We start from the raw sequence: 27342 nt of genomic DNA, 5'->3' as shown, positions 1-27342 counted from the left end.
ATCAACATCAAAATGAGATATCATTGCCCACCTATCAGAATGACTAAAATAAAAAAATAGTGACAACACCAAATGCTGGTGAGCACGCAGAGGAACCAGATTACTCATACACTGCTGGTGGGAATTTAAAATGATACAGTCACTCTGTAAAAACATTTGGGACTATTTTCTAAAAACTAACCATGCAACTACTTTATGAACAGCAATTATACTTGTAGGTATTTATCCCAAAGAAATGAAAAGTTATATTCACATAAAAACCTGTACAGAAATGATTATAGCAGCTTTGTTTGCAACAGCCAAAAACTGGAAACAACCTAGATATTCTTTTATGGATAAATGGTTAGATAAACTATGGTACATCTATACCATAGGATACTACTCAGCACAAAAAGAACAAACTATTGATAACACACAGCAGCCTGGGTCAATCTACAGAGTTATACTGAATGAAAGGCCAATCCCCAAAGGTATGACTCCATTTATATAAAATTCTTCAAATGACAAAAGTGTAGCAATGGAAAACAGATGAGTGGTGATCGGGGTTAAGGAGGGTTAAGGTGGGAGGGAATTGGTTATGGCTGTAAAGGGCAACATACAGGATTCCTGTGGTGATGGAAATGCTCAGCATATTAACTGTACCAATATGAAACCCCTGATGGTGAAATTACAGTATAGTTTTGCAAGATGCTACCACTAAAGGTAACTGGGTAGAGGGTACAAGAGACCTGTCCAAATTATTATTATTATTTTGAGACAGGGTCTCACTCTGTTTCCCAAGCTGGACGTGCAATCTCGGGTCACTGCAACCTCTGCCTCCTGGGCTCAAATGATCCTCCCACCTCGGCCTCCCAAGTAGCTGGGACTATAGGCACATGCCAATACACCCAACTAATTTTTGTATTTTTTGTGGAGACCGGGTTTCGCCATGTTTCTCAATTTAGTCTTGAACTCCTGGGCCCAGGTGATCCTCCCACCTCGGCCTCTCAAAAGTGCTGGGATTACAAGCATGTGCCACCACACCCGGCCTCCAAATTATTTCTTACAACTGCTTATGAATCTACAATTCTCTCAAAATGAAAAGTTTAATTAAAGAAGACTGATCAGTAGTGACATAAGTCAGGAAAATGAAAACCTCCTAAGAAAGACATAGGAGCTGAGGGTGTGATACTGACAAGGAAGGGGCTCGAGACTGGTTACAGAGTGTATACATAAGTAAAAATTCATCAAGCCATACACTGAAAATTAGTAATGTTTATACTCTTGCTATGTTTGAATAAAAAATTATTTAAATTTGGCATCTGATTATTAAACTTGTTGGCTGTGATAACTGTATAAATTATATATAAAATTTTGTGGGGTTTTTTGGTTCTTGTTTTTTAGAGACGAGATCTCACTATGTCACTCAGGCTGGTCTCAAACTCCTGGTCTCAAGTGATCCTCCCACCACAGCTTCCTGCATAGCTGGGACTACAGGCGCACGCTAAAATTCTTTTAATTGCCTTGTAAATGTATCAACAATGAAACCATGAGTATCTCTAGCAAAACAGTTTGGGTGGTGTGGTGGAGCCAGAAACCACACCGGAGAGGTTATCAAGTGAGTGGGAAATGAGGAAGTGCAGAAAAGCAAATACATATCAGTCTTTCCAGGGGTCACCAATAAAGGTAAAGGAAGATAAAAGATGCTCAGAGGGGAAGGCAGAGTTGAAGAAGAGCTTTACTAAGATGAGAAAAACATGAGCAAATGTAAATGCTGAAAACACTTGACAAACAACAAGTCTAAAGCCATATGAGCACAATAGCATAATCTTTGGCATAAGGTATGTGAAATGTGGGAAGAGTGAATATGAGGAGAATGCTCTTTGATTGCACAGGAAACACTTGCATTGTACTGGGGGAAAAGAGGACTGTTGATACGGGTGTATTTATAGATCTGATGGTGGAAATCATAACAGAAATAACAACAATAATAATAATGGCAGCTGTATTTTATGGCATACTTATTGTTATAGCCAGTCCCCAAGGAGGCTCCTCAATGATCCTCAAATCCCGATATGCACACCCCTGTGTAGTCTCCTCCCACACAGAACAAGGCTGAACTGCACAATCAATAGGATATGACAGTGGGCAATTTCAAAGATGAGGACTAAAGGACAATGCAGTGTCTACCACGTTCTCTCTGCTCCATCTGAAGAAGACTAGAAACAACACACAAGCAGCCATGAAGAGGCCCAACTAGCCCCACATGAGTGAACCATCTTCAGAAGCAGCCCCTCCAGCCCCAGCCTTCATTAGGACTGCAACCTCAGGAGACACCCCTAGCCTTCAGAATCACCTAACTAAGCTACTTCTGATTCAGTGACTCACAGGAACCAAGTGGTAATGTTTACTATTTTAAGCCACTCGAATTGGGGGTAGTTTATTAAACATCAATAGATACACAATGCATTTATTATGTGCCTCAAGAACCCTGTGACCCCCATTTTTAAATGAAGAAACTAAAACACACAGAGGTTCAGCAATTTTTCTCAATTATCACACAGATGGCAAGTGATATAGAACCAGATTCCAATCTAAAGCCAGTACTATTAACCATGTGCTCCCCAAAACTGAAGTCGTTTCCATCCCATGGCTTTCATATTTGCTGTAAAGTGGAAGGCAAGGTTATCTTCTCATGAGAGCAGGGGAAAATAAGTGAATCAGAGAACTAAGGAAAATGGAGAAGGTCTGAAACAGCTGCCATGGAGAGTTAGGAAGAGGGCTGGCTGGAGAAATCTAATAGGATTTCCAGACAGTGTTAAGGCCCCAGGAGAAGTTAGGAGCCATGGAACTCCAGGGCAGTGAACTTAAGATGACTGTAATGAAAAAAACATAGGATTGCATGCGTACATAAATATAAAATGTAATTTGAAGTGTGAAATTGTGGTGATGGCTGGAGGGAATCCTGTGTCTTTCCTAAGGCCCATTAGTTCCCTGAGGAGCTAAATATAGAAAAATTCCAGGAAAGACTATATATTCTATGTCAGAGTATCACATAAAGACTGAACAAAAACTCACTAAGACACACGATGATAAACTGACAGAGCTACTTCACATAGCTTCCTTGATCTCAGACACTAAAAGTTTTTCTAAAGTCTTCCCTTTTTCTTATTTCCATTCCAAAATGTCACAAGAAAAATTACAACCTACAGAAAGAATATATTTCCATGACAATCAGACCACACCTAAGGGCACACCTCACAATTATTCACAGACTTGATGAATAATCTTACAACAGAGCTTCAGGCCAAAAACTCATTAATTTTTAAATTCACTTAAAGTTAGACTTAATACAATCAAGTTTCAATTTCATGTATGTACTTTTAAAATGTCTTCACTTCACTTGAGAAATAAAATGGCATAGATCTAATCTCAAAAGAAAGGTTTAAAACGGAAAAAAAAAAAAAAAGCCAGGTACAGTGGCACACACCTGTAATCCCAGCTCTCTGGGAGGCCAAGGCAGAAGGATCACTTGAGCCCAGGAAGTGACCAGTCTGGGCAACACAGTGAGACCCTGTCTCTAAAAAAAAAAAAAAATTTTTTTTAATTAGCTGGGTGTGGTGGCACACACCTGTAGTACCAGCTACTGGGGAAGTTGAGGTGAGAAGATCACTTGAGCCCAGGAGGTGAAGGCTGCAGTGAGCCATGACTGTTCCACTGTATTACAGCCTGGGTGACAGAGCAAGATCTTGTCTTAAAAAAAAAAAAAAAAAAAAAAAAACAGGAACACAGAAAAATTTTTTCAGGCTAATACTCAGTGAAATCAAGTGTGGATACTTAGACACTTAAGACAAAAGTTAGCAGTTAATATTCCAATGACATCTTTCCTCAAATAACCATTATTACCTGAAGACCTCTTGGAAACAAGTCAAAATGGGTACAGGTAAAAAAGAGTAAAAATTTTTTCTATTAGAAGAAATATCATCACTGAGGAAATTAAGTAAATCTCCTCTGCCTTATACATAATCAATAGAGAAAAGGGAAAAAAAAGTTTCCTCACCTAAAGTAGATCTAGTTCTGTCATGGTATAAGAATAATTATGAAAACCAAAAGGTGACCTTTTATGAACTCCACAAGTTATTTCACATATTTTCTAGATCTCTAAATCAGGATAGAACCCATGTACTCTGAAAATACAAAGCAAAACAAGTCTTAACTCTTACAAATATTTCAATTAAAACTATAACTAATATTTTCACTAGGGTGGTACAGTGTTTCCTCATTCTATTTTTAATCTTACCCTTATCTGTTCAGTGGAGCTGCTGCTAAGTTCATCACCAGATTCAGAATCTTGATGTATTCTTTCAGAGCCTTCTCCTGCGGAATCACAAGATTGTTCCTGGGAGAAGCTAGTTTTCTCTACGTCCAAGAACTCTGGACCGGGAAAATGAGCAAATGAGCGTGTCCTATTCTGGCTGGAAACTTTAGGAGAATGTGAGTCATTGTTAAACTTTCCATTATTATGGGTCAGGTCCAGGCTTAGGTTGACAGTCTGACCTGGATTATAACTGGGTCCAAAATTCTGATTGGCATCACGAATAAGACCTGTTCCCTGAACAGATGACGATGGCTTTCCGAAACTTGAAAGCTCAGGCAATTTGTTCACATTTTCTGTTGATCTCTGAAGATGCAAACTCTGCATTATTTTCGTGGAGTTATTTGGCAGACCAGCTACCTGCTTAACAGGTGGCATTAGAGCTTTGCGCGTGACCTCCTTCACATACTGGGCCGGCACATAAAACGCTTTGGAGCTTTCATCTGGCTTGACTTGCCACCAGTCATCATTGGTCTTTTTCACCAAGATGTACCGCTCCCCTTGTTTTATCACAATCTTTCTGTCCTTTGCTTCATATTCATAATCATATTCCACCTCAATATACACTTGTCCTGGAATAGTCTTCCCACTTCTGTCAGCCATTTTCATTCAGTAATATTCACCTCTCAAAAAGGATGCTATACCACATTATGGCTTTATGGCTTGTTGGATGAATATAGCTGTTTTATTTAAATGGAGAAAGAGAATGAAGAAAAAAGTTAATGCAATCTGGATTTGGTATTTACTCACAAGCATCACACAGTATAGGCCATTTAAAGAACGTTACTTCAAATCTCAAACTCCGAAAAGCAAACGTGTCTATTATCATATGCACTGCCACATTAAAAACACTTTCATTCTAATTGTAATCTACATTTTTCAGTCACTTATGACCAAAACAAAAGCCAATAACTAGAACAGTAAATATACACTAACCAGGTAGACACAAGAGTTGAGAAGAACTTTCCTTCCTTTCATTACTCCCTCAAACCTCCTTCACCTTCTTAGAAAGGCTCACTAATAACTAATATGCATTTACTTTCATTTCTATACCAATTCCAAAATATTTTAGTACCTCCTAGAACATGGCATTACGGGTTTAAATGATCACCGCATCCTCATATCACTACAGCATGCGCCAGTTCCCACCTGTTTGGGGATGAATTGTGTTCCCCCCAAAAGATAGTTCAAGTCCTAACCCCAGGATCTGTGAACGTGACTTTATTTATAACAAAGGTCTTTGCAGATGTAATCAAGTTAAGACAAGGTCATATTTGATTAGGGTGGGCCCCAAAATCCAATGACTGGTGCCTTTATAAGGAGAGGGAGATTAAGGGCACAGTGGCTTACACCTATAATCCCAACACTTTGGGAGGCTGAGGCAGGTGGATTGCTTGAGCTCAGGAATTTGAGAGCAGCCTGACCAACATGGCAAAATCCTGCCTCTACAAGAATTACAAAAATTAGCTGGGTGTGGTGGCATGCACCTGTAGTCCCAGCTACTTGGGAAGCTGAGGTGGAAGGATCTCTTGAGCCCAGGAGTCTGAAGTTGTGGTGGACCAAGATCACGCCACTGCACTCCAACCTGGGTGACAGAGTGAGACTTTGTCTCAAAAGAAAAAAAGGAGAAGGAGATTTACAGAGAGGAAAGCTACAGAGGGAGAAGACCATCTGAAGAGACAGGCAGAAACTGGAGTGGAGTGAAGCAGCTAAAAGCCAAGGAACACCAAGGACTGCTGGCAACCACCAGAAGCCAGGCAGGAGTGAGGAAAGAAGGATTCTCCCCTGGAGCCTTCCGAGGGAGCACGGCCCTGCCAAAACTGATTTTGGACTTCTAGCCTCCAGACCAGTGAGAGAATAAAAGTAACTGTCTGCTATTTAAGCACCCCAGTTTGTAGTATTTGTTACAGCAGCCCTAGGAAACTAATACATTCAACCCAATGCTCAACGATCCTAAGGCAAACTGAAATTTACCAAAAATGTGTAAACCCAAGGTTCCATAACAATCTACTAATTTTCTATAGCAAACAAGTACTGAGCATATTATTATACACTACAGGTGTAGAAACCATCATTCTCCTGAGGATAACAATCTTCTCTATGACAGGTAACACCTATAAGGCCAGGTGGTAAGTCAATTAGTCACTGATACAATTTTAGTAACTGAAATTTACTTTCTACACAAAATACTTGACTAACAAATTTAATACATTTTCAAAAAGTAAAAAATTACCTTAAAACAAGGAGATCTACACCAGTATCACATTTAAACCTGTAAAAAAATAAATAAGTTCATTAACTCAAACCAAGATCACTGAAGACTAAGAATATAACATTGCTTACATTTTTAAAAGCAAAACTTTTTTTGTAACAGCTATAAGGAATCAGGAAAGTTTTATACATCAAGATTGTGGTCAGCACTGCCCTCCAAACACATGCAAACACAACCACCAACAGCCACTGAGGCTGGCTTTACCACTGCCCTCTCCCACTGCACCTCCACACTATCTCAACTTCATTTTGTCCCTTATTTTTAATTATGACAAGCATCTTTCTAAACTTCTGATTATACAAGAAACAACTCCTCTATTATAAAACTGTTAGGACGAAATAACTGTTTTTCAAGTTTATGTATTGAATGGGTAAAGAGAATAAAAACATATGTTAAAAGTTATTAGGTGTCCTAACACATTTGTCCCCTGATTACTTCCTAATTATTTTATTTATTTTTTTATCTTATTTATTTTTTGAGACAGAGTCTCTGTTGCCCAGGCTGGAGTACAGTGGCACGATCTTGGCTCACTGCAGGCTCCACCTCCCAGGTTGAAGCAATTCTCCTGCCTCAGCCTCCCAAGCAGCTGGGATTACAGGCGTGAGCCACCATGCCCAGCTAATTTTTGCATTTTTATTAGAGATGGGGTTTCGCCATGTTGGCCAGGCTGGTCTCAAACTCCCGACCTCAGATGATCCGCCTGCCTCAGCCTCCCAAAGTGGGAGGATTATAGGCATGAGCCACCGCACCTGGCTATTTATTTTTGAGACACAGTCTCACTCTGTCACGGAGGCTGGAGTGCAGCTGTACAGTTTGGGTCACTGCAACCTCCAGTTGCTCAAGCAATTTTCCCACCTCAGACTCCTGAGTAGCAGGAACTGCAGTTGCACACCACCACACCCTGCTAATTTTTGTATTTTTTTAGAGATGAGGTTCCACCATGTTGCCCAGGTTGGTCTTAAACTCCTGGGCTCATGTGATCCACCCACCTCTGCCTCTCAAAGTGCTGGGATTGCAGGCGCGACCACACCCAGCCTACTTACTAATCGTAAAAAGGATAAAATACCTTAACAATGGAGAGATGTGGTGGCATAAGCTTAACCAAATGATCAAACTTAAGAGCACTAATGAGACCTGACAAGATATGCCTCCTATGTGATGCAATAAAACATACACAATGTCACCTACGTTATATTCTTGTCAAAAGCATGTTTCACCTTAAGCAATTATTAGAAAACAATCAAACAAATCCAGAATGTGAGACATTCTATTAGACAACAGACCTGAACTCTTCAAAAAAGTACTGCCAAGGGAGGGGCATTCTTCTAGATTAAAAAAGACTATTGATACATAATAACCAAATCTACTTGGTGGTCCAATAAATACCTCAAAGTTATCATACCCAAAATGTATTCCCATCTCTACCGTACCCGAGCTCTGCCAAATATGCTCACCCCATGGTCTCTCCCATCACAGTAAACAGGAATTCTGACCTTTCAGACACTCAGTCGTTACTTTCATGCATTACCAGAACACTAGTCACTATGTGCTTTGATCATTTACCTACACAAATTTTTCACAACTTTTCAAAATTTTACCCTGAAATGCTTATCCTTAGGTGATTTTTTTTCCAGGAAAGTAATAAAATAACTTAAGAAATTCTTTGAAGATACAGAGATGAGCGAGTGAATATGCAGCTACTTTTCAAAAGGTTACAGCAGCTCAGACATACTATAGTTAGACATTTATCCCTAAGAATGGAGAAAAGAAGGATGAAGAATAACAAGTGAGCTGTATGGTTTCACACTAGTGAGAGAGGAATTGTGGGGCTGGGGACAACAATGAGTTAAAGGCCAGTCCACGTTCAATCTCTTTCACTGCCAGGCTTTATGACTACACCTTCCCCAGTGACTACAAAGATAAGTATGAAGGAGGAGTTAGGGAGAAAGATAAGGAAGTCGGTTTCACTATGTTCAACATGAGACATCCAATCTAGAGTTTTAGTTAAAGGCAACCAGAAGTAGGAGGGCAAAGGAGATGGATAAGTGGTTAAAAGGTATCTCTATAGAAAAGGTGGTTAGATACCAAGGCAGGTAAAATGAGCAAGAGTGGACACAATGGGATAAAATGTAAGAGCTGAGATAGATTTCCAGTCAATACCAGGGTGAAGGGTGGGGAAACAGGTTGGGAAGCTCCAAGAGAAACTGTTAAAATTATAAACATGCAGAAAGCCATATAGCAGGAACTACATGTTACAACCCAAGGTCTAGGAAGAGCCACATAAAAATGAAAGAAAAAAACTTATTATAAATTATTGATTCAGAAACAATGAAAATATTAACCCCTTGTTAGACGTATAGTTTACAAATATTTTCTCCCATTATATAGGTCGTCTCTTCATTCTGTTGACTCTTTCCCTTGCCACGCAGAAGCGTCTCAGTTTGATATAATCCCATGTGTCGGCAGTACACTGAGCTCCACAGAAACAATGCCAGGGCAAGTGTGAGCCAGAAAGGCACTGAGCAACTCTATGCCTTGCTGAGGAAAAATAACTGAACATGGGCAAAGATCCGAAGAAGAGGCAAAATGTCATCATACACATTATTTGTGCAAACTTGCCAGGAGGAGCACAAGAAGCAGCACCCAGATGCTTCAGTCAGCTTCTAAGGGTCTTTCGAAGAAGCGCTCAAAGAGGTGGAAAACCACGTTTGCTAAAGAGAAGGGAAAATGTGAAGACAGGCAAAGGCAAACCTGGCCCATTATGAAAGAGAAATGAAAACCTACATCCCTCCTAAAGGGAAAACAAAATAGAAGTTCAAGGATCCCAATACACCCAAGGGGCCTCCTTTGGCCTTTTTCTTGTTCTGTTCTGAGTATGGGCCAAAAATCAAAGGTAAACATCCTGGCCTATCCACTGGATATACTGCAAAGAAACTGGGAGAGCTGCAGATGACAAGCAACCTTATGGAAAGATGGCTGTGAAGCTGAAGGAAAAATACAAAAAGGATATTGCTGCATACCAAGCTAAAGGAAAGCCTGATGCTGCAAAAAAAAAAACAGGAGTCACCAAGGCTGAAAAACAAAAGGAACAAAAAGAAAGATGAGGAAAATGAACAGAATGAGGAAGAGGAGGAAAATAAAGATAAACATGAAGATGATGACAAATCAGTTGGTTCTAGCAGGGGTTTTTTTTTTTTTTTTTTGAAGAAAGAAATGAAATTTAAGGCTGTATAAGATTTGTTTTTGAACTGTACAGTGTCTTTTTTTGTACAGTTAATACACTACCAAACATGTCTTTAGATAGCCCTGTCCTGGTGGTATTTTCAATAGCCACTAACTTTCTTGGTATAGTATGGAGGTTGTAAAATGGCATGGAAATTTAAAGGTACTTGGTGCACAGCACAAATCAGTTACTTATGGAGATGGTAGTTTCTTCATCTTCAGTTGTCTCTATGCAGTTTACATGAAATAATTGTTCTGTTAACTAAACTAAATACCACTCTGTAATTGCAAAAACAAAAGCTGCAGTTGTTTGTTAAAATTCTGAATGCTTCTAATACAATTTTTTATTAAGAAAATAATAATAATGCCATTTGCTATTTTTGCTTTCGTTGCCTATGCTTTAGAGGTCATATCCAAAAGTCCTTGCCCAGACTAATGTCATGAAGCATTTCCCTTATGTTTTCTTTCTATAGTAGGTTCATAGTTTCAGGTTTTATATTTAATTCTCTAATTAAATATAAAATGACTGCTTTATATGGTGAGAGATAATCTAGCTTCATTCCTCTGCATGTCGCTATACGTCTGACAAGGGGCTAACATCAAAAAGGAAAAGGAATCAAATAACTCAATAGCAAAAAAAATAATAATAATCCAATTTAACAATGGGCAAAAGCCCCAAATAAATGTTCTTCAAAAGAAGACACACAAACAGCCAATAGGTGTAAGAAAAAAATGCTCAACATCACTATCAGGGAAATGCAAATCAAACCCACAATGAGAAAGCACCTCACCCCAGTGAGAATGGCTATTATCAAAAAGGCAAAATATAAGCTGGTGAGAATGTGGAGAAAGGAGAACCTTTATATACTGCTGGTGTTAATGAAAATTAGTACAGCCATAATGGAAAACAATATGGAAGTTCCTCAAAACATTAAAAATGGAACTACTATATGATCCACCAATTCCACTACTGGGCATATATTCTAAGGAAATGAAATCAGTATGTGAAGAGATATCTGCACTCCCATGTTTACTGCAGCAGTATTCGAAATAGGCAAGATATAGAATTAATCTAACTGTCCATTAAAGGATAAACATATATATACATACACACAAACACACAGGATACTACTCAGGCATAAAAAAGAAGGCAGTCTTGCCATTTGCAACAACATGAATGAACCCAGTGGACGTTATGTTAAATGAAATAAGCTAGGCACAGAAAGACAAACACCACATGGTCTCACTCATATGTGGAATCTAAAAAAATTGATCTCATAGAAGCTGAGGCTGGGTGCAGTGGCTCATGCCTGTAATCCCAGCACTTTGGGAGACCGGGGCGGGTGGATCACCTGAGGTTGGGAGTTCGAGACCAGCCTGACCAACATGGAGAAACTCCGTCTCTAGTAAAAATACAAAATTAGCCAGGCGTGGTGGTGCATGCCTGTAATCTCAGCTACTTGAGAGGCTGAGGCAGGAGAATTGCTTGAACCTGGAAGGCGGAGGTTGTGGTGGGCCAAGATAGCATCATTGCACTCCAGCCTGGGCAACAAAAGTGAAACTCCGTCTCAAAAAAAAAAAGAAGTAGTTGAGAGTAAAATGGTGGTAACCAGAGGCTAAGGGCCTAGGGGAGAAATGCTGAGATGTTGGTCAAAGGACATATAATTATAGTCAAATAGGAGGAATAAATTTCAAGAGATCTATTGTACAGCAAGGTGACTACAGTAAACGACAATATACTATATTCTTGAAAACTGTAAAGAGAGTGGATGTGTGCTCTCACCACAAAAATGATAACTATGTGAGGTAATGCATTTGTAAATTAGCTAAATTTAGCCATTCCACTATGCATATATACTTCAAAACATTATATTGTACATAATAAAAAACATACAGTGTTATCAATTTTTTAAAAATGTGCTGAGAATGTGGAAATGGAATCATGAAATAATTTACGTTTAAAAAAATGAAACAAGCTTCACAGAAAGGACAAAAATCAGGTAAATTCTCTGAAAAAAATAATAAAAATGATTATGGGGTAGCACTAAAAATTTAGATCTAGGTAAAATATCTACAAATGTGTGAATAATTTATGCTATTTTTACTTAAAAACATAAGCTGTATTAAAACAAAGGTTTACAGTTTTAATTTTGGGTTGTTTCTTCCTCTGTTCCCCAGACCTGTAGATTCTGTTTTTTAGAGAAAGTTGAACGCTGTTTATCCTGTTACTATAAAGTATTTTGGTTAAAAGTTTGCTCAATCAAATACAACGCTGTCCAAACACAACGCTCCTGGAACTGAAATGTATTCTATACTATACCCATCACCACACACCTCCATCCATATTCATCCCACACACTTACAACTACTAAGTACCCAACTCCCAGTATATACAAGGTCTGCATATCTACTGCGTGCTACACCCCGATGCTGCTCTTAGCAATCTCAAAAATGCCCATACAAGCTTTTCATGCCTCTTACCAGTCTTCTTCCTCCTCCCTTTTTCCACGTTTCAACAACCACCCCCCCACACACACACAACACACAAGCCTGCTTATATATTTTACTTCTCTGCCCCCAAGTCAGATTCAAATTTCCTATCACGCTATTTTATAATCTAAAAGCCTCCTCCTTTCTATCTGCCAATTTTTTTAATTTTCTTCTCATTTAAACTACCAAGAAGCCTACCAAAACTTAAACAGTTCAGCAAATGTTGTCTTCCTCCCCCAGGACATCTGTATTAACCAACCAATCTGTTTAAGAGGTATATCAAAAAAAGTAAACAGGCAAACAAAACATTAAAGAAACACGTTTTTTTTTTTTGGAGATGGAGTCTCCCTCTGTCGCCCAGGCTGGAGTGCAGTGGCACCATCTCGGCTCACTGCAATCTCCACCTCCCAGGTTCAAGCGATTCTCCTGCCTCAGCCTCCCAAGCAGCTGGGACTACAGGTGCCCGCCACCACACCTGGCTAATTTTTGTAGTTTTAGTAGAGATGGGGTTTCACCATGTTGGCCAGGCTGGTCTGGAATTCCTGACCTTGTGATCCGTCTGCCTCGGCCTCCCAAAGTGCTGGGATTACTGGTGTGAGCCACCACGCCCAGCCGAAACATAATGTATCTTAATTAATGAGCTTACAATTTAAGTCCAATCCAGATATGTATAACCTAGTTAGCAATGCTAATATTGTGAACTATAAAATGTTAATATAGCTTCAAACATACAAAATATTAAGAAACTTTACCAGTTTAAGCACTGAACTTGGCATCAAATCCTCCAAGTATTTTTTAAAGTACTTGTTTAAAATTAATAATCCCAGGCCGGGAGCGGTGGCTCACACCTGTAATCCCAGCACTTTGGGAGGCTGAGGCTGGCAGATCATGAGGTCAGTGGATCGAGACCATGCTGGCTAACACGGTGAAACCCCATCTCTACTAAAAATACAAAAAATTAGCCAGGCGTGGTGTCGGGAGCCTGTAGTCCCAGCTACTCGGGAGGCTGAGGCAGGAGAATGGCGTGAACCCGGGAGATGAAGCTTGCAGTGAGCCGAGATCGCGCCACTGCACTCCAGCCTGGGCGACAGAGCAAGACTCTGTCTCAAAAAAAAAAAAAATTAATAATCCCTAATCAGGCCCCTACTACAGAAATCAATTAATCTTAATGAGCACAACAAAAAAGTAAAGAATAATTCCAGTATTAAGTTCCAGCAGAAGAAACCATTCCATCAAATACTTCTGTTAGTTGTACGCTTAACAAAAATCATAGGCCATTATTAGGCACTTCAGGTTTTTTTCTTAATAAAAATGATCCCTGCTTTATTAAAAAAAAAAAAAAAAAAACAACAGACTGGGCACGCAGGCTCACGCCTTTGGGAGGCTAATGTGGGAGGATCATTTGAGGCCAGGAGTTTGAGACCAGCCTGGGCAACATAGTAAGACCATGTCTCTACAAAAAATGTTTAAAATAAGAAAAAACAGATGCAGAATATAAGACATTTCTCATCTGAATTTAGGTAGGCTATCAAAGAAGAGAAGTATAATGATTTACATTATAAACCATTCTGGCCATAAAGAAATAGCAAAAACAGAAACAGCAAAAAGGATATAGGAAATAATCGGGCTGGGCGTGGTGGCTCACACCTGTAATCTCAACACTTTGGGAGGTCGAGGCCGGTGGATCACTTGAGGCCAGGAGTCCAAGACCAGCCTGGCCAACATAGTGAAACCCTGTCTCTACTAAAAATGGTGAGGATGAGAATCCTTGAACCTGGAGGTGAGTTGCAATGAGCCATGATCCAGCCTAGGCAACAGACGATAGAGAAAGATGCCTCAAAATCGGATAACTGGAAAGAAGGCAGAAATACAATCAAGTGTAAACTAGTAAAGTAAATTCAAAACCAAAATTTAAATCTGAAACAAAAATTAGGAAACAACACCGGAAGCATCTGAGGAAGCAAGCAAGTTTTAACTAAAATGACATCTGCATTGGGTATTTTTAAAAGATTTGTGCCATGAAGCCTTAGAAATAGGGTGGACTTAATGACTTTTTCTTGATTGTCATAGAAATGTAGAGAATGTTATAAGAATGTAGAGAATGTTATAAAAATTATAAAATGATTGTTTTAAGAATTTAGAAAATATTCCATTACAGGCCAGGCATGGTGGCTCACACCTATAATCCCAGCACTTTGGGAGGCCAAAGCAAGAGGACTGCTTGAGGACAGGAGTTTAAGACTAGCCTGGGAAACATAGGAACACACTTCCTCTACTTAAAATTAAAAAAAAAAGAAAAAACAAAACAAAACAAAAAACTCCCGTATCATTACCCAAAATCTACTCAATATGAAAAAATAATTTTTTTAAATATAAAAAAAGAAAGAAAATATTCCAATTCAAAAAGGAAGAAATATGACCTTTGGTTTGGAATGAGTTTTTCGATACTCCGAATTCACGATCCTTCAAAGAAAAAATTAAAGTTAACAACTTGTGCTCTGTGAAAGACACTGTTAAAAGAATGAAAACACAAAGAGAAATTATTTGCAAAATACAAGTCTGATTACAGACTTGTATGCAAACTATACAAATAATTCTAAAAATTCAATAAGAACAACTATGTTTTTAAAATGAGCTAAAGATCTGAACAGATACCTCACCAAAAAAAAAATTATATATATATATACACACACACACACACACACACACACAGATGGCAAACAAGCACTTTAAAAAACTGCTCAACATCATATCGTTAAGGAACTGCAAATTAAAACTACAATGAGATACCACTGCACACCTATTAGAATGGCTAAAATCCAAAAACTAACAATACCAAATACTGGCAAGGATGTAAAACAGGAATTCTCCTTCTTTGCTGGTGGTAATGCAAAATGATACAGCCACCATGGAAGACAGTTTAGCAGTTTGTTACAAAGTTAAACATGCCCTTACCATAGGATCTAGCTATCACATTCCTAGGTATTTACCCAAATGAGAGGAAATCTTATGTCCACAAAAAGTCCCGCATGTAAATGTGTATAGTAGCTTTATTCATAATTGCCCCAAACAGGAAACAACCAAGATGTCCTTCAACAGGAGAAAGGATAAACGAACCATGAGACATCCATGCAATGGACTATTATTCAGTGATAAAAGAAAACGAGGGCTGGGTGCAGTGGCTCATGCCTGTAATTCTAGCACTTGGGGGCCCGAGGCAGGTGGCTCACTTGAGTCCAGGAGTTCAAGACCTGCTTGGACAAAAAAGAAAGACCCTAGCTCTACAAAAAAAAGTAGAAAAAATATTAGCCAGGAACCTACAGCCCAGCTACTTGGGAGGCTGAGGTGGGAGGATAACTTGATCCCCAGAGGTCGAGGCTGCAGTGAGTCATAATCATATCACCACACTCTAGCCTGGACAACAGAGCAAGACCCTGTATTTAAAAAAAAAGAAAAAGAAAAGAAAACAAAAAAAAATTAGTTATCAAACCATGAAAACATATATTTTAAATATATGTTGCTAATGAAAGGAAGCCAGTATGAAAAAGCCACATACAGAATGATTTCAATTTATGGCATTCTGGAAGTCAAAACCATAGACAGTGATTGCCTGGAGTAGGAGAAGGGGACACAGAATTCCACAGGTGAAGCACAGATGATGCTTTTAAGTCAAACCTATTTTGTATACAGTAATACTATAATGGTAGATATATGACATTATGCGTTTGTCAAAACCCATTGGTCTTTGCAATGAAAAGCGTGAACTTTAAAGTATGCAAATTTAAAAATATCATTGGGCAGGGGCAAGATCCCAGGATGGAAAGCAGATGTGACAAGAATCTAACAGTATTACAAATACATGAAATGACCTCACTGAACACAGTGGGGGGAAAATGCTGACATAAGTTACTTTGGAAATCATGGAAGTCTCTAAGAATACGAGCAGAAGGGGCTGGGGGTGGTTATACCCATAATCCCAGCACTTTGGGAGGCCAAGGCAGGAGGATCACTTAAGACCAGGAGTTTGAGACCAGCCTGGGCAACACAGTAAGGCTGTGTCTCTACCAAAAATTTAAAGATAAATAATTTTTTTTATTTGCAAAAGGAAAAACAGGCAAAAGGAACAGCACAAAAGTTGATAAAGTTCTTTCCCTAGGGGTTCAAGTTAAATATCTTGATACTGCTATACATTTATACTGGAATAAAACAATTAAGTAACTGACGGTGGATAGCAGGTATCAGGTTTCTCAATGTTGGAGTGAAAATTTACAGATAAGCAAGAGAAGGAGACTAGAATGATCCAATGGATTAGACTTGGAAACATTAGTAGGAACTCATTTTTAGTTTACCACAGATAGATAAGTGGTCATATATAGAAATATTACAGATGTGTATATACACTGCTTGATATTATACACACACACATTCCCTGGCTGTCAATAAAAATGACAAGCTAGCAGCAACAAACACACCTAGCACTCAGCTGTGGCTTCTTGCATCATTCTCCCAATAAAAGGACCAGAGGTCTTCGGAGAAATGGCTGATTCCAGGAAAGGGGCAAGAAATATGCAAGATGGGCAGGTACAAGGCATCTTGCAGTGCCACAATGACTTTCCCACAAACTAGATTTTAAGTACTTGATTTAAATGCTTATTACTAGGCAATTGTGTTCTGAACCTAAAACTCAAGTTAAAATTAATGCCATGCATATCTAGCTCATATTTATAACAACATCTTACATTATGCCATCCCATGTTTAAATAATTTAAACTTACAAATATATTTCTTTTGTTCTTTACCTTTGAACACTGTTTACAGCAAATCACAATGCCTGTTTTTCTCATCAAAACATAAATTACAATTATTTTAAAAGTATTAGGGTTCTCCATTATTGAATGGTTTTACATCTTCAAATATTCAAGCTTTTTTTTTTTTTTTTTTTTTTTGGAGAGGCAGGATCCCGCTCTGTCAATAAGGCCGAAGTGCAGTGGTGCCATCACAGCTCACTGTAGCCTCAATCTCCTTGCCTCAGGCAATCCTCCAGCTCAGTCTCCTGAGTAGCTAGGACCACAGGTGCATGCCACCACGCCCAGTTAAATTTCTAATTTTTTTGGAGAGACAGGGTGTCAGTATTTTGCCAAGGCTGGTCTGGAACTCCTGGCCTCAAGCAATGCTCCCACCTCAGCCACCCAAAGTGCTGGAATTAAAGGCATGAGCCACTGTGCCCAGCCTCAAACTTATTTTTAAATTATCTCTTATACATGGAGATGTAAACGCTGACTCAGATATACAGCAAAGCAGAAAGTGAGGAACCTGTTGTATTTTTTTTTTTAATTCACCAGCATGGGCAACATAGTGAGACCCTATCTTTACAAAAAAATTTAATAAAAAATTAGCTGGACATGGTGGTGCATGCTTGTAGTCCTTAGCAGACTGAGGTGAGAGGATCACTCAAGCCCAGGAGTTCGATAGAGGCTGCAGTGAGCTGTTCATGCATTCCAGCCCAGATGACATAATAAGACCCTGTCTCAAAAAAAAAAAAAAAAAAAATTTCACAAACTCAACACTTTATATTAAACAGCCCTGAACAAGCCCTTTCTGATCAAAAAACACCAAAGATTAAGCTGTGTTTTCATCCCTTCACATCTACTTGCACACACTAAGAGAGTGTTAATATAACAATGAAAGATACCAAGAAGACAGCCTATACAATAAAAAACCCATAATTAGTTTAAAAAAAATCTAAGGAACAAAAAAAACATTTTTCTTGAGCCAACAGGTTAACAGCCTTTTCCCTTCAGATTCTATTATTTCATCAAAAGCACCCTATGTCCAAAATAGTTCCACATTATAAGCCTTTAAAACTATCCTTCTAGCCAGGCATGGTGGCTCATACCTGTAATCACAGCACTTTGGGAGGGTGAGGCGGGTGGATCACCTGAGGTCACGAGTTCGAGACCAGCCTGGCCAACACGGTGAAACCCCATCTCAACTAAAAATACAAATATTAGCCGGGCGTGGTGGTACATGCCTGTAATCCTAGCTACTTGGGAAGCTGAGGCAGGAGGATCACTTGAACCCGGGAGATGGAGGTTGCAGAGAGCCAAGATCGTGCCACTGCAGCCTGGGCAACAAGAACGAAACTCCATCTCAAAAAAAAAAAAAAAAAAACTATCCTTCTATGACAATCATTCTGTGTCTACATTTTTAAGCTTTCTCTTTACTCCCTTCTAACTGCACTCCAATCAATGCCTTCTTCCTTCTGCACCCCTCAACGCCACAAAGTCCTATATTTTAATTTCTTAATAAGAATTTTCTACAATAATCCATTTTTAAAAGAAGAAGAAATAAATTAACCTTCTTTTTTTTTTTTTTTTTTTGAGACGGAGTCTTGCTCTGTCCCCCAGGCTAGAGCGCAATGGCACAATCTCGGCTCACTGCAGCCTCCGCCTCCTGAGTTCAATCTCCTGCCTCAGCCTCCTGAGTACCTGGGATTACAGGCGTCCGCCACGGTGCCAGGCTAATTTTTGTATTTTTAGTAGAGACGGGGTTTCACCATGTTGGCCAGGCTGGTCTCGAACTCCTGACCTTGTGATCCACCCACCTTGGCCTCTGAAAGTGCTAGGACCACAGGCATGAGCCACTGCGCCCGGCCAAAAATTAACATTTTTATAGTTCGCATAATTTTTATCTTGCCTCTGGGACATCTCGTCTACTTGATCATGTAGTAACATCACCTCGATATTCCTTGGGGGAGGCATGCACACCCATAGTCTTAGTCCATGTAGTTACATAAGTTACATAATAATAAGAAATCAGGCAGAGTGCAGTGGCTCATGCCTGTAATCCCAGCACTTTGGGAGGCTAAGAATGGTGGATCACCTGAGGTGAGCTACTAAGGGAGGCTGAGGTAAGAGGATTACAGGAGCCCAGAAGTCAAGGCTGCAGCTTCTGAGGCTGCACTCCAGCCTTGGTGAGAGTGAAACAATGTCTCAAAAAAGAAAAAAGAAACCAAACAGGAAATCTGTACTGAATGAAAATGAAAACATGTAATTTCAAAATTTGTGGGATACAGCTCAGAGAAAATTTACAGCACTAAATGTCAGAAAAAACACAAAAAGTCTCACATCAATGACATAAGCTTCCACTCTAAGAAGGTAAAGAGCAAATTAAATCCAAAGTTTATAGAGGTCGGGCGCGGTAGCTCATGCCTGTAATCCCAGCACTTTGGGAGGCAGAGGCGGGTAGATCACTTGAGGACAGGAGTTCGATACCAGCCTGACCAACATGGTGCAACCTTGTCTCTACTAAAAATACAAAAATGAGCTGGGCATGGTGGTACACACCTGTAATCCCAGCTACTGGGGAGGCTGAGGCTGGAGAATGGCTTGAACCCCGGGGACAGAGGTTGCAGTGAGCCGAGATTGTGCCACTGCATTCCAGCCTAGGTGACGGAGCAAGGCTCCATCTCAAAAATAAAAAATAAAAAAAAAAGTTTGTAGAAGAAAAGATATGAAAAACATGACAGCAGAAAGCAATAAAAAGAAAATAGAAAAATGTTAGAGAAATATCAATGAAACCAGAGGCTGGTTCTTTAAGAGCAGTAAAACTGTCCAGGTGCAATGGCTCACACCTATAATCCCAGCACTTTGGGAGGCCAAGGCAGGCGGATCATCTGAGCTTAGAAGTTCAAGGCCACCCTGGGCAACGTGGTGAAACCTCGTATCTACCAAAAATACAAAAAATTAGCCGGCTGTGGTTGGCATGTGCCTGTGGTCCCAGCTACTCAGGAGGCTGAGCCTTGTGTCCAGGAGGCAAAGGCTGCAGTGAGCTGAGATCACGCCACTGCACTCCAGCCTGGGAGACAGAGCAAAACCCTGTCTCAAAAAAAAAAAAAAAAAAAGCACAGATCACTAAAACTGACAATCCTCTAGCCAAACTAACGGGAACAAAAGAGAAAAGAAACAAATTATCAAAAAGGTAACCGGAGACATAACTACAGATCCTGAAGGCATCAAAAGGAAAATAGAAAATATTAAGAAAAATGTTATGCCAACGAATTCAACAATCCACATGAAGTAGACAAATGTCTTTTTTTTTTTTTTAAGAGACAGGGTCTTGCTCTGTTGCCCACGCTGGAGTGCAGCAGCATAATCATAGCTCACTGCAGCCTCTAATTCCTAGGCTTAAGCAATCCTCCTAGCCTCAGCCTCCTGAATAGCTGCGACTACAGGTGCATGCTACCACGCCCTTCTAACAAATTTCTGGAAAAATACAAATAACCAAAGCTTGCTAAAGAATAAACAGATAACCTGAATACTCCTATATCTATTAAATAAACAGAATTTGTCTTTAAAAGATTCCCACAAAGAAAACTGGCCCAGGCAGCTTCACTGGTGAATTTTACCAAAAATGTAAAGAAGTTACTACCAATTCTACATAAATCTCTCAAAAAAAAATTGAAGCAAAGAGAAAACATGCCAACTCCATTCCACCAAAACCAAAGACATTATAAAAAAGAAAAAAATCGTAAGTTAGGCAAGGTAGCTCACACCTATAATTCCAGTGTTTTAGGAAGTCGAGACAAGAGGATCACTTGAGGTCAGGAGTTCAAAACCAACCTGGACAACATAGCATGAACCCGTCTCTACAAAAAAAGTTTACAAAATTAGTTGGGCATGGTGCCGCACACCTGTAGTCACAGCTACTTGGGAGGCTAAAGTGGGAAGCCTGTTTGAGCCTGGGAGTTCGAGACTGCAGTGAACTGTGAACATGCCACTGTACTGCAGCCTGGGGTAACAGAGCAAGACCCTAACAGGAAAAAAAAAAAAAATCAGGCAAAATATTTAAACAGACTTATCCAAAGATCTACAGATGGTAATCAGGCTCATGAAAATATGCCCAACATCTTTAGCCATCAGGAAAATACAAATTAAAACCAAAAAGAAAGAAGTGTCACCACGCATCTCACAGAATGGCTAAGTCAGGTCATACCAGTGTTTTTGAGAATGCAGAGCCACTGGAACTCACACACAAAGCTGGTGAGGATGTAAAACTGAACCAGCATTTGAAATAAGTTTGGCAGATGCTTAAAATGTTAAATATGCATCTACCACACGATTCAGGGATTTTACTCTTAGGTATTTACCAACAAAAATTAAAGCATATGTCCACACAAAGACAGTAGTTTCATCTATAACAAAGAGAAACTCACAAGTCAATCAACAATTGAATAAACTAATTGTGGTATATCCACACAATGGAATATCACTCAGCAATAAAAAGGGACAAACTATTGATACACGCAGCAAACTGGGTGAATCTCAAAATAATTTTATTGAGTGAAAAAAAATCCAGACCAGAATCCATAGTACATGAGTCCATCCGCATAAAATTCTAGAAAATTGATTTCCTAGAATCAAACTAATTGATAGTGACAGAAAACAGAGCAGTAGTTGCCAAGTGACATGGGGAATGAATCACATAGGAGCTCAGGGAAATTTTTGATGGGTGAAAGATATGTTCATTATCTTGAAAATGGTAGTGGTTTCACAGGTATATACATATGCCAAAACTCTTCAAATTGTACACTTAAAAAATATGTGCAGCTTGTTATAGAGCAATTATACTTCAAAACTGTATTAAAAAAAACTGTTAAAACCCTAATGATGCAAATTAAAACAACCAGATATCACTACCCACCTACCGGATGGCTTTCAAAAACACAGAATGTTTTGTATGGTAAAGATACCAGCAACTGGGATTCTCTTCATTGCTGGTGGAAATGCAAAATGGTACAATCACTTTGGAAAATAATTTGGTAATTTCTAATAAAGTTAAACATACGCTTACCATATGACCCAGCAATCCCTATTCTAGGTATTTACCCAAGAGAAATGAAAACTTAAGTCCGCACAAAGGCCTTACATGAACATTCATAATGGCCAGAAATTGAAAACTCAAAGGCCTATGAACTTGTGAATACAAATTGTGGTACAATCCATCTCTAAAATAGGAAACAGTACAAACCTCAAAAGATCCTTGTAAGAACGGAAAGAGAAAACGTGAAAAAAAGCACTTAGATACAAAGCATGATAGATGGTATCACATTAATCACTGCTTACTCAAGGAAGCAAAAGCTGTGATAACAGAAAAATACAAATCATATAGTATGTAGCCTTCTGTGTCTGACATGTTTCACTTAGATTAATGCTTTTGAGATTCATTCATGTTGTCTCCATAGATCATCCTTTATTGTTGTTAGTGTATTTTATGTATATATATTATACCTTAATAAAACTGTAATTTAAAAATATACATTATGTAGCAAAATACAGGAAATTTTCAGCCAACTTTAAAAGACGTCACTCTAACCTCATAACATATTCTGAATTCTGCTGTGGTGAAGGAAAAGAGCACAGAACTTGGAGTCAGAGGTCTAAATTTTAAATCTAGGCTTTGCCATTTATCAGCTCTCAGGACCCTAGGCACCTTAACTTGCCGGTAAAACAAAGCAAACAATACAAACCTCGAAAGATGTTTGTGAGAAGAAAGAAAAAGAACTTTGTAACTTTCAGACGTCACAGAGTATCTATATTAATCAGTGCTTACTCAAGGAAGCAAAAGTTGTGAGAGTAGAAAAATAGTCACAAATGCACTGATAATTTATAAAATATCCTGTCTCTGTCTCTCGCTGTGTGACTCTGGACAAGTCATTTAACCTCTCTGGGCTTCAGTTTTTTCCATCTGCAAAGTGGAGCTTATTAATAGTACATACTGCATATTGGGAGAATTAAGTAAATGTGTGTAAGGCACTTGTAACAGTGCATGGCGCATGGCAAGTGCTTTAGAAGTTTTAGGTCTTATTACAAAAAAACTATTATTATCATCCTACCAGACCCAATACTGGCCACCATCCTGCCCAACACAGCTGCAGCAGTACAAGTGATTAATGATCTAGATCACTGGATTCTCAAACTTTTAGTGAGCAATGGAATAATCTGAAGAACTTTTTAAAAAATAAACTTCTTATTTTAAAAGAGTTTCAGATTTACATAACTACTGCAAAGATAGTCCAGAGAGTTCCCATGTACTCTGGACCCAGTTATCCCTATTAACAACTTATGTTAGTATGGTACATTTGTCATATTCAATCAACCAAAACTGACACATAACAATTTCCACACTTTATTCAGACTTCCTTAGTATTCTCCTAATGTCCTTTTTCTGTTCCAGGGTCCCATCCAGAATACCACATATGCATTTTGTAGCCATATCCCAGAGAGTTTTCAAACCACAGATTACAGGCCCTAGCCCTAGATATTCCAACGACAACCGGTATGAGGTGGGGCCCTAAAATTTACATTCTCAAGGATTGCTGATGGGGCCAATCTGAAAAATACACTAAGAGTAACTGGTCTACACTTTTAGACTCCAAAACTGTTGTTTGATACAGTAGTCACTAGTCAAATGTGCCTAATGCAAATTGAGAAATGCTCTAAGTGTAAAACACACTTGATATTTCAAAAAACCTGGTCCAATGTAAAGAACATAAAATATCTGATTAATAATTTTCATATTGATTACATGTTAAAATGATATTGTGAATATACTGAGTAAAATATATTCATTTATTTCACTTTTTTTCCACATGCTTATTTTTTATAATGTGAATACTAGAAACTTTAAGCACAAGTAATTTATATAGGCATTACATTTCTATTGGACAGCAGTGGTCTGTGGTCTGGCAGAACAGCATCCACATGACCAAGTGGATATTAGAAGTGCAGGTGATTTCTATGCACATTAAAGTTTGAGAAGCACTAGATTATCAACAGGGGAAGGAGGCTTAGAGACTACACCATTTGGCAGTTCAGTTCAATTAAAAAGCTAATTAATTACAAAACGAAACTGCAGAATATTCACGAAGTCAATGAAAGTAATAGCGAAATGGCTGAATCACAGCAAAGCCATATACCAATGAGCCGGGGCCAGCTAACTGAAGAAAAAAAAAACCACAAGGATAGTGGCCCAATAGGTTCCTCAAAAGAGTTTATCTGAAAAGCCCGATTTGAAGTACAGTGATGCTATGTCGTACTACGACACTTTTCACATCTGATTCATACTACAAAATAGTGCATATTTGCAATTCTAGCCAAAATTGTTAAATACAAAAGTTTAATTTCACTTTTCTCTCCCATGATTTATTGTAAAACTGTAATGCCCATTTTCTCAGGTAAGCAAAATATTAGCAGTACTGTTTAATGGTTAAACAGATCACCACTATTTAGTTTTTACTCCATTTAAAAATTTTAATTACCCTTATTATTTTCAGTAATGTCACTTACATAGAGTACTTAAAAATTTGTAAAGCTCACTTTCTATCAGCCTACTAAAAAAACCACTGAGCAGATACTTTCTAATTAAAGAAAAGTCAAATGATTAACTACAAGTAACATGCTGTTTTTCTACAGCACTTCATCTATTTTCATTTGCACCTCGAAACTGGTATTAGTAAATATAAAACCGAAAGAAATGCGATGTATTGATAATTATATATGAACAACTAATATATATATATAACTATACAGACAGCATTATCTTAACAATCAATGAACCATCAATCTTCTCCAGCTTAATGAAGTACGAACAGAAATCGATCAACAAATACTGGGGCATAAATATACATACACACATTATATTACACTTTTGGAGGTTCTTTTTCCCCCACAGAGAAACACTTTTAGAACAGTGGAGCCACATGCAACCAGGGGTCGCACATATGTGCCCAGACAGTCTGGCTCGTCAGGTGGCATGGGTCGGGGTGACGCTTTCACTGCCTGCTTTGGGCTCTCAAAACCCAGTTCTGAAACGTTTCCAAGGCAATTTTAAAACAAAGAAAAAAAATACTATGCCAGGAGCCAAACTGCCTATTCAGACCAGAGGAGACAGAGGAAGATGACCGATTCTGTAAAACATCCTCCTATAGATAAGGTAAAGAAAAGGCGATATGGGCAAATACACACACATCTAGGCCATCGTTCTCGACTTTTAAGTACGAAAGAGGTGTGGCTAGGGGCTAGATACTTATTTTTAACACTTTCATTGAAACAGCCGGAGTCTTCCAAGGTCTAACCTATAGAAGTCGGGTGGCAGAACATGAACCAGAACCAGAGTGAGCCTTGCCTCCTCCACGACCTCCCTTTAGGAACGCATGCCTAAATAGTCGATAAAATCTACTTCTCTATGTCATGATTAACCCAAAAGCCAGCCACAACCAATCGTGTTACTAGAGTGCTAAAAGCCTCTATCCACAACAAACACTCCACTTGGGATGACATTAGAACTTTCGATAAAGGTGTACTTTCAACGTCGTGCTTTAGCCTTTGAAAATACATTTACAAAACTGCAGCTGCAGTCAAAAAGAAAACATCACACGCCTCGAAAGCTGAAGGGCGTGCCTTTTTCTCTAACGAAGACCGTGTGGCCATTTCTTCTCAAAGGGTCTGCAGTCACTTAAGGTAGTAACGCGTAAAGGACAGCCGTTCTGAGAAGACAACCAGCTCCCCTGAGATGGGAGGCGGGCTGCACACTGGTAAAGAGGATTTTTCAGTTCAAGGACTTTGAAGAGATTCCGCCCAAAGAAGCTGGAGGGGAGCGAATGCACGTCCATCCAGCAGGGGCAGGGCATCGGGAAAGAACGCAAAGAAAGTGTCCGGTTTAAGGTCACTAGTCCTCGAGGGACGCCCCAGGTGGGCTCCCTGGGTGGATGGAGGCCTGCGAGCCCCACCGCGGTTAGGGAATGGGCCCACGGCGCGGTAGGGGCCAGGCCGGCCTTTTGCACACACACACACACACACCCGCCTTTTGCAGACACACGCGCGCGCACACGCCCGCCTTTTGCACATAGACACGCACACACCCGCCTTGTGCACACACGCGCGCACTGTCCTGCACTCACACACACACCCGCGCACCCTCACACTCTCCTCCCTGGGGGCGGGGCGGGCGGGCGCTGCCTTCACACAGGAAGTCAGGAAACCCAGGGGGCAGAGGAGCCACAACTTCGGGCCATTTAAACCCTCTCGCCCACGTCAGCCAATAGGCTGCGCCGGCCCCCTCCCCCCCGGCGCCTACCCCCGCGCCGAGCCCCTCGCTGCGCGCCCGACCTCCCTTCGCGCGCACCTCGGCGGCGCCGCCGCCGCCGCCGCTGCCGCCGCGCCTCCCGCACACGCCTCCCCCCGACTCCACCGTCCTCGGCGGGCACATCCCGGCCCCGGCGCGCCTTTGTGCAGCGCCTCGCCAACCTGCCCTCCGTCCGCCAGGACCCGCGCCCTGCACCTCACCGGGAGCCCGGCGGCCTCGCAGCGGGCGGCTCCCTCCTTAGTCCGCCCCGCGGCTGCGGGTTGGCGACGCGAGCCCGAAGAGCGTTCACACGGCGACGGCCGCGGCCGGCCAGTCCCCGCAGGCTGGCCTCTGAGGGAGGGTAAGTTACAGGGCACGTCGGAGCGCGCCGGCGCGGGGGCGGGGCGCAGGGCGGGGCTCACGTGACGCGCGGGGGCGGGGCGGGTGGCTCACGTGACAGCCCGGGCGCGCAGGGCAGGCGCGGGTCTCGGACTGTCGGGGGTGGCGCGGGGTGCGGCGCCCGGCGGGGATCCGGATAGGGGGCAGCCAGGGTACGGTGTGGGAACTCAGGCCGGCGCGGGAGCCTGCCGTCAAGGGGGCTCAGCACTTTGTAAACAAGGAGTGGGAAGCGTTAAAAAAAACGCTCGTAGGGAAAAGCAGAGAAGGCGGACGTAGCGCCAGGGTGGGAGGAATGGAGCCCGGGCAAAGACGGCCCTGCCGTGGGCCCTACAGTTCCCTTCCTCGGCCCCTGGAGCTGCGGCCGGGCGTGGGTCAGTCGTTCACGGGCCCGGAAATTCCACTGGGACACCCGAAAAAGTGCTGCACGTCGCCTGAGACGGAAAGGGACCCGGGGCACTGAGTCAATTCCCGGCGTCGCCAG

General features: G+C 40.6%; 1 protein-coding gene across 7 annotated transcripts in view; it reads right to left on the bottom strand.

The window, feature by feature from the left end:
* ARHGAP12 (Rho GTPase activating protein 12) overlaps positions 1–26889 on the bottom strand; it is a 130796-nt gene extending 103907 nt beyond the window's left edge. For 3 of the 7 annotated variants that reach the window (XM_032143953.2, XM_032143979.2, XM_032144012.2), the window contains exons 1-3: positions 26684–26832; positions 6588–6626; positions 4280–5034 (exon numbers count right to left, since the gene is read on the bottom strand). In XM_032143953.2, the coding sequence (XP_031999844.1) occupies positions 4280–4963 (684 nt within the window). In that variant the 5' untranslated portion in view covers positions 4964–5034; positions 6588–6626; positions 26684–26832. Of the gene's footprint in view, positions 1–4279; positions 5035–6587; positions 6627–26678 lie in introns of all 7 variants that reach the window. The other 4 variants (XM_032143973.2, XM_032143989.2, XM_032144001.2 and 1 more) reach the window with 3 other exon arrangements.
* Positions 26890–27342: the final 453 nt, after the last annotated feature.

The sequence above is a fragment of the Hylobates moloch genome, unplaced genomic scaffold (genome assembly GCF_009828535.3).
Source record: "Hylobates moloch isolate HMO894 unplaced genomic scaffold, HMol_V3 SCAFFOLD_3, whole genome shotgun sequence".
Taxonomy (NCBI): domain Eukaryota; kingdom Metazoa; phylum Chordata; class Mammalia; order Primates; family Hylobatidae; genus Hylobates; species Hylobates moloch.
Note: the sequence above shows the minus strand (reverse complement) of the source record. Positions and strands in the feature narration are given on the sequence as shown.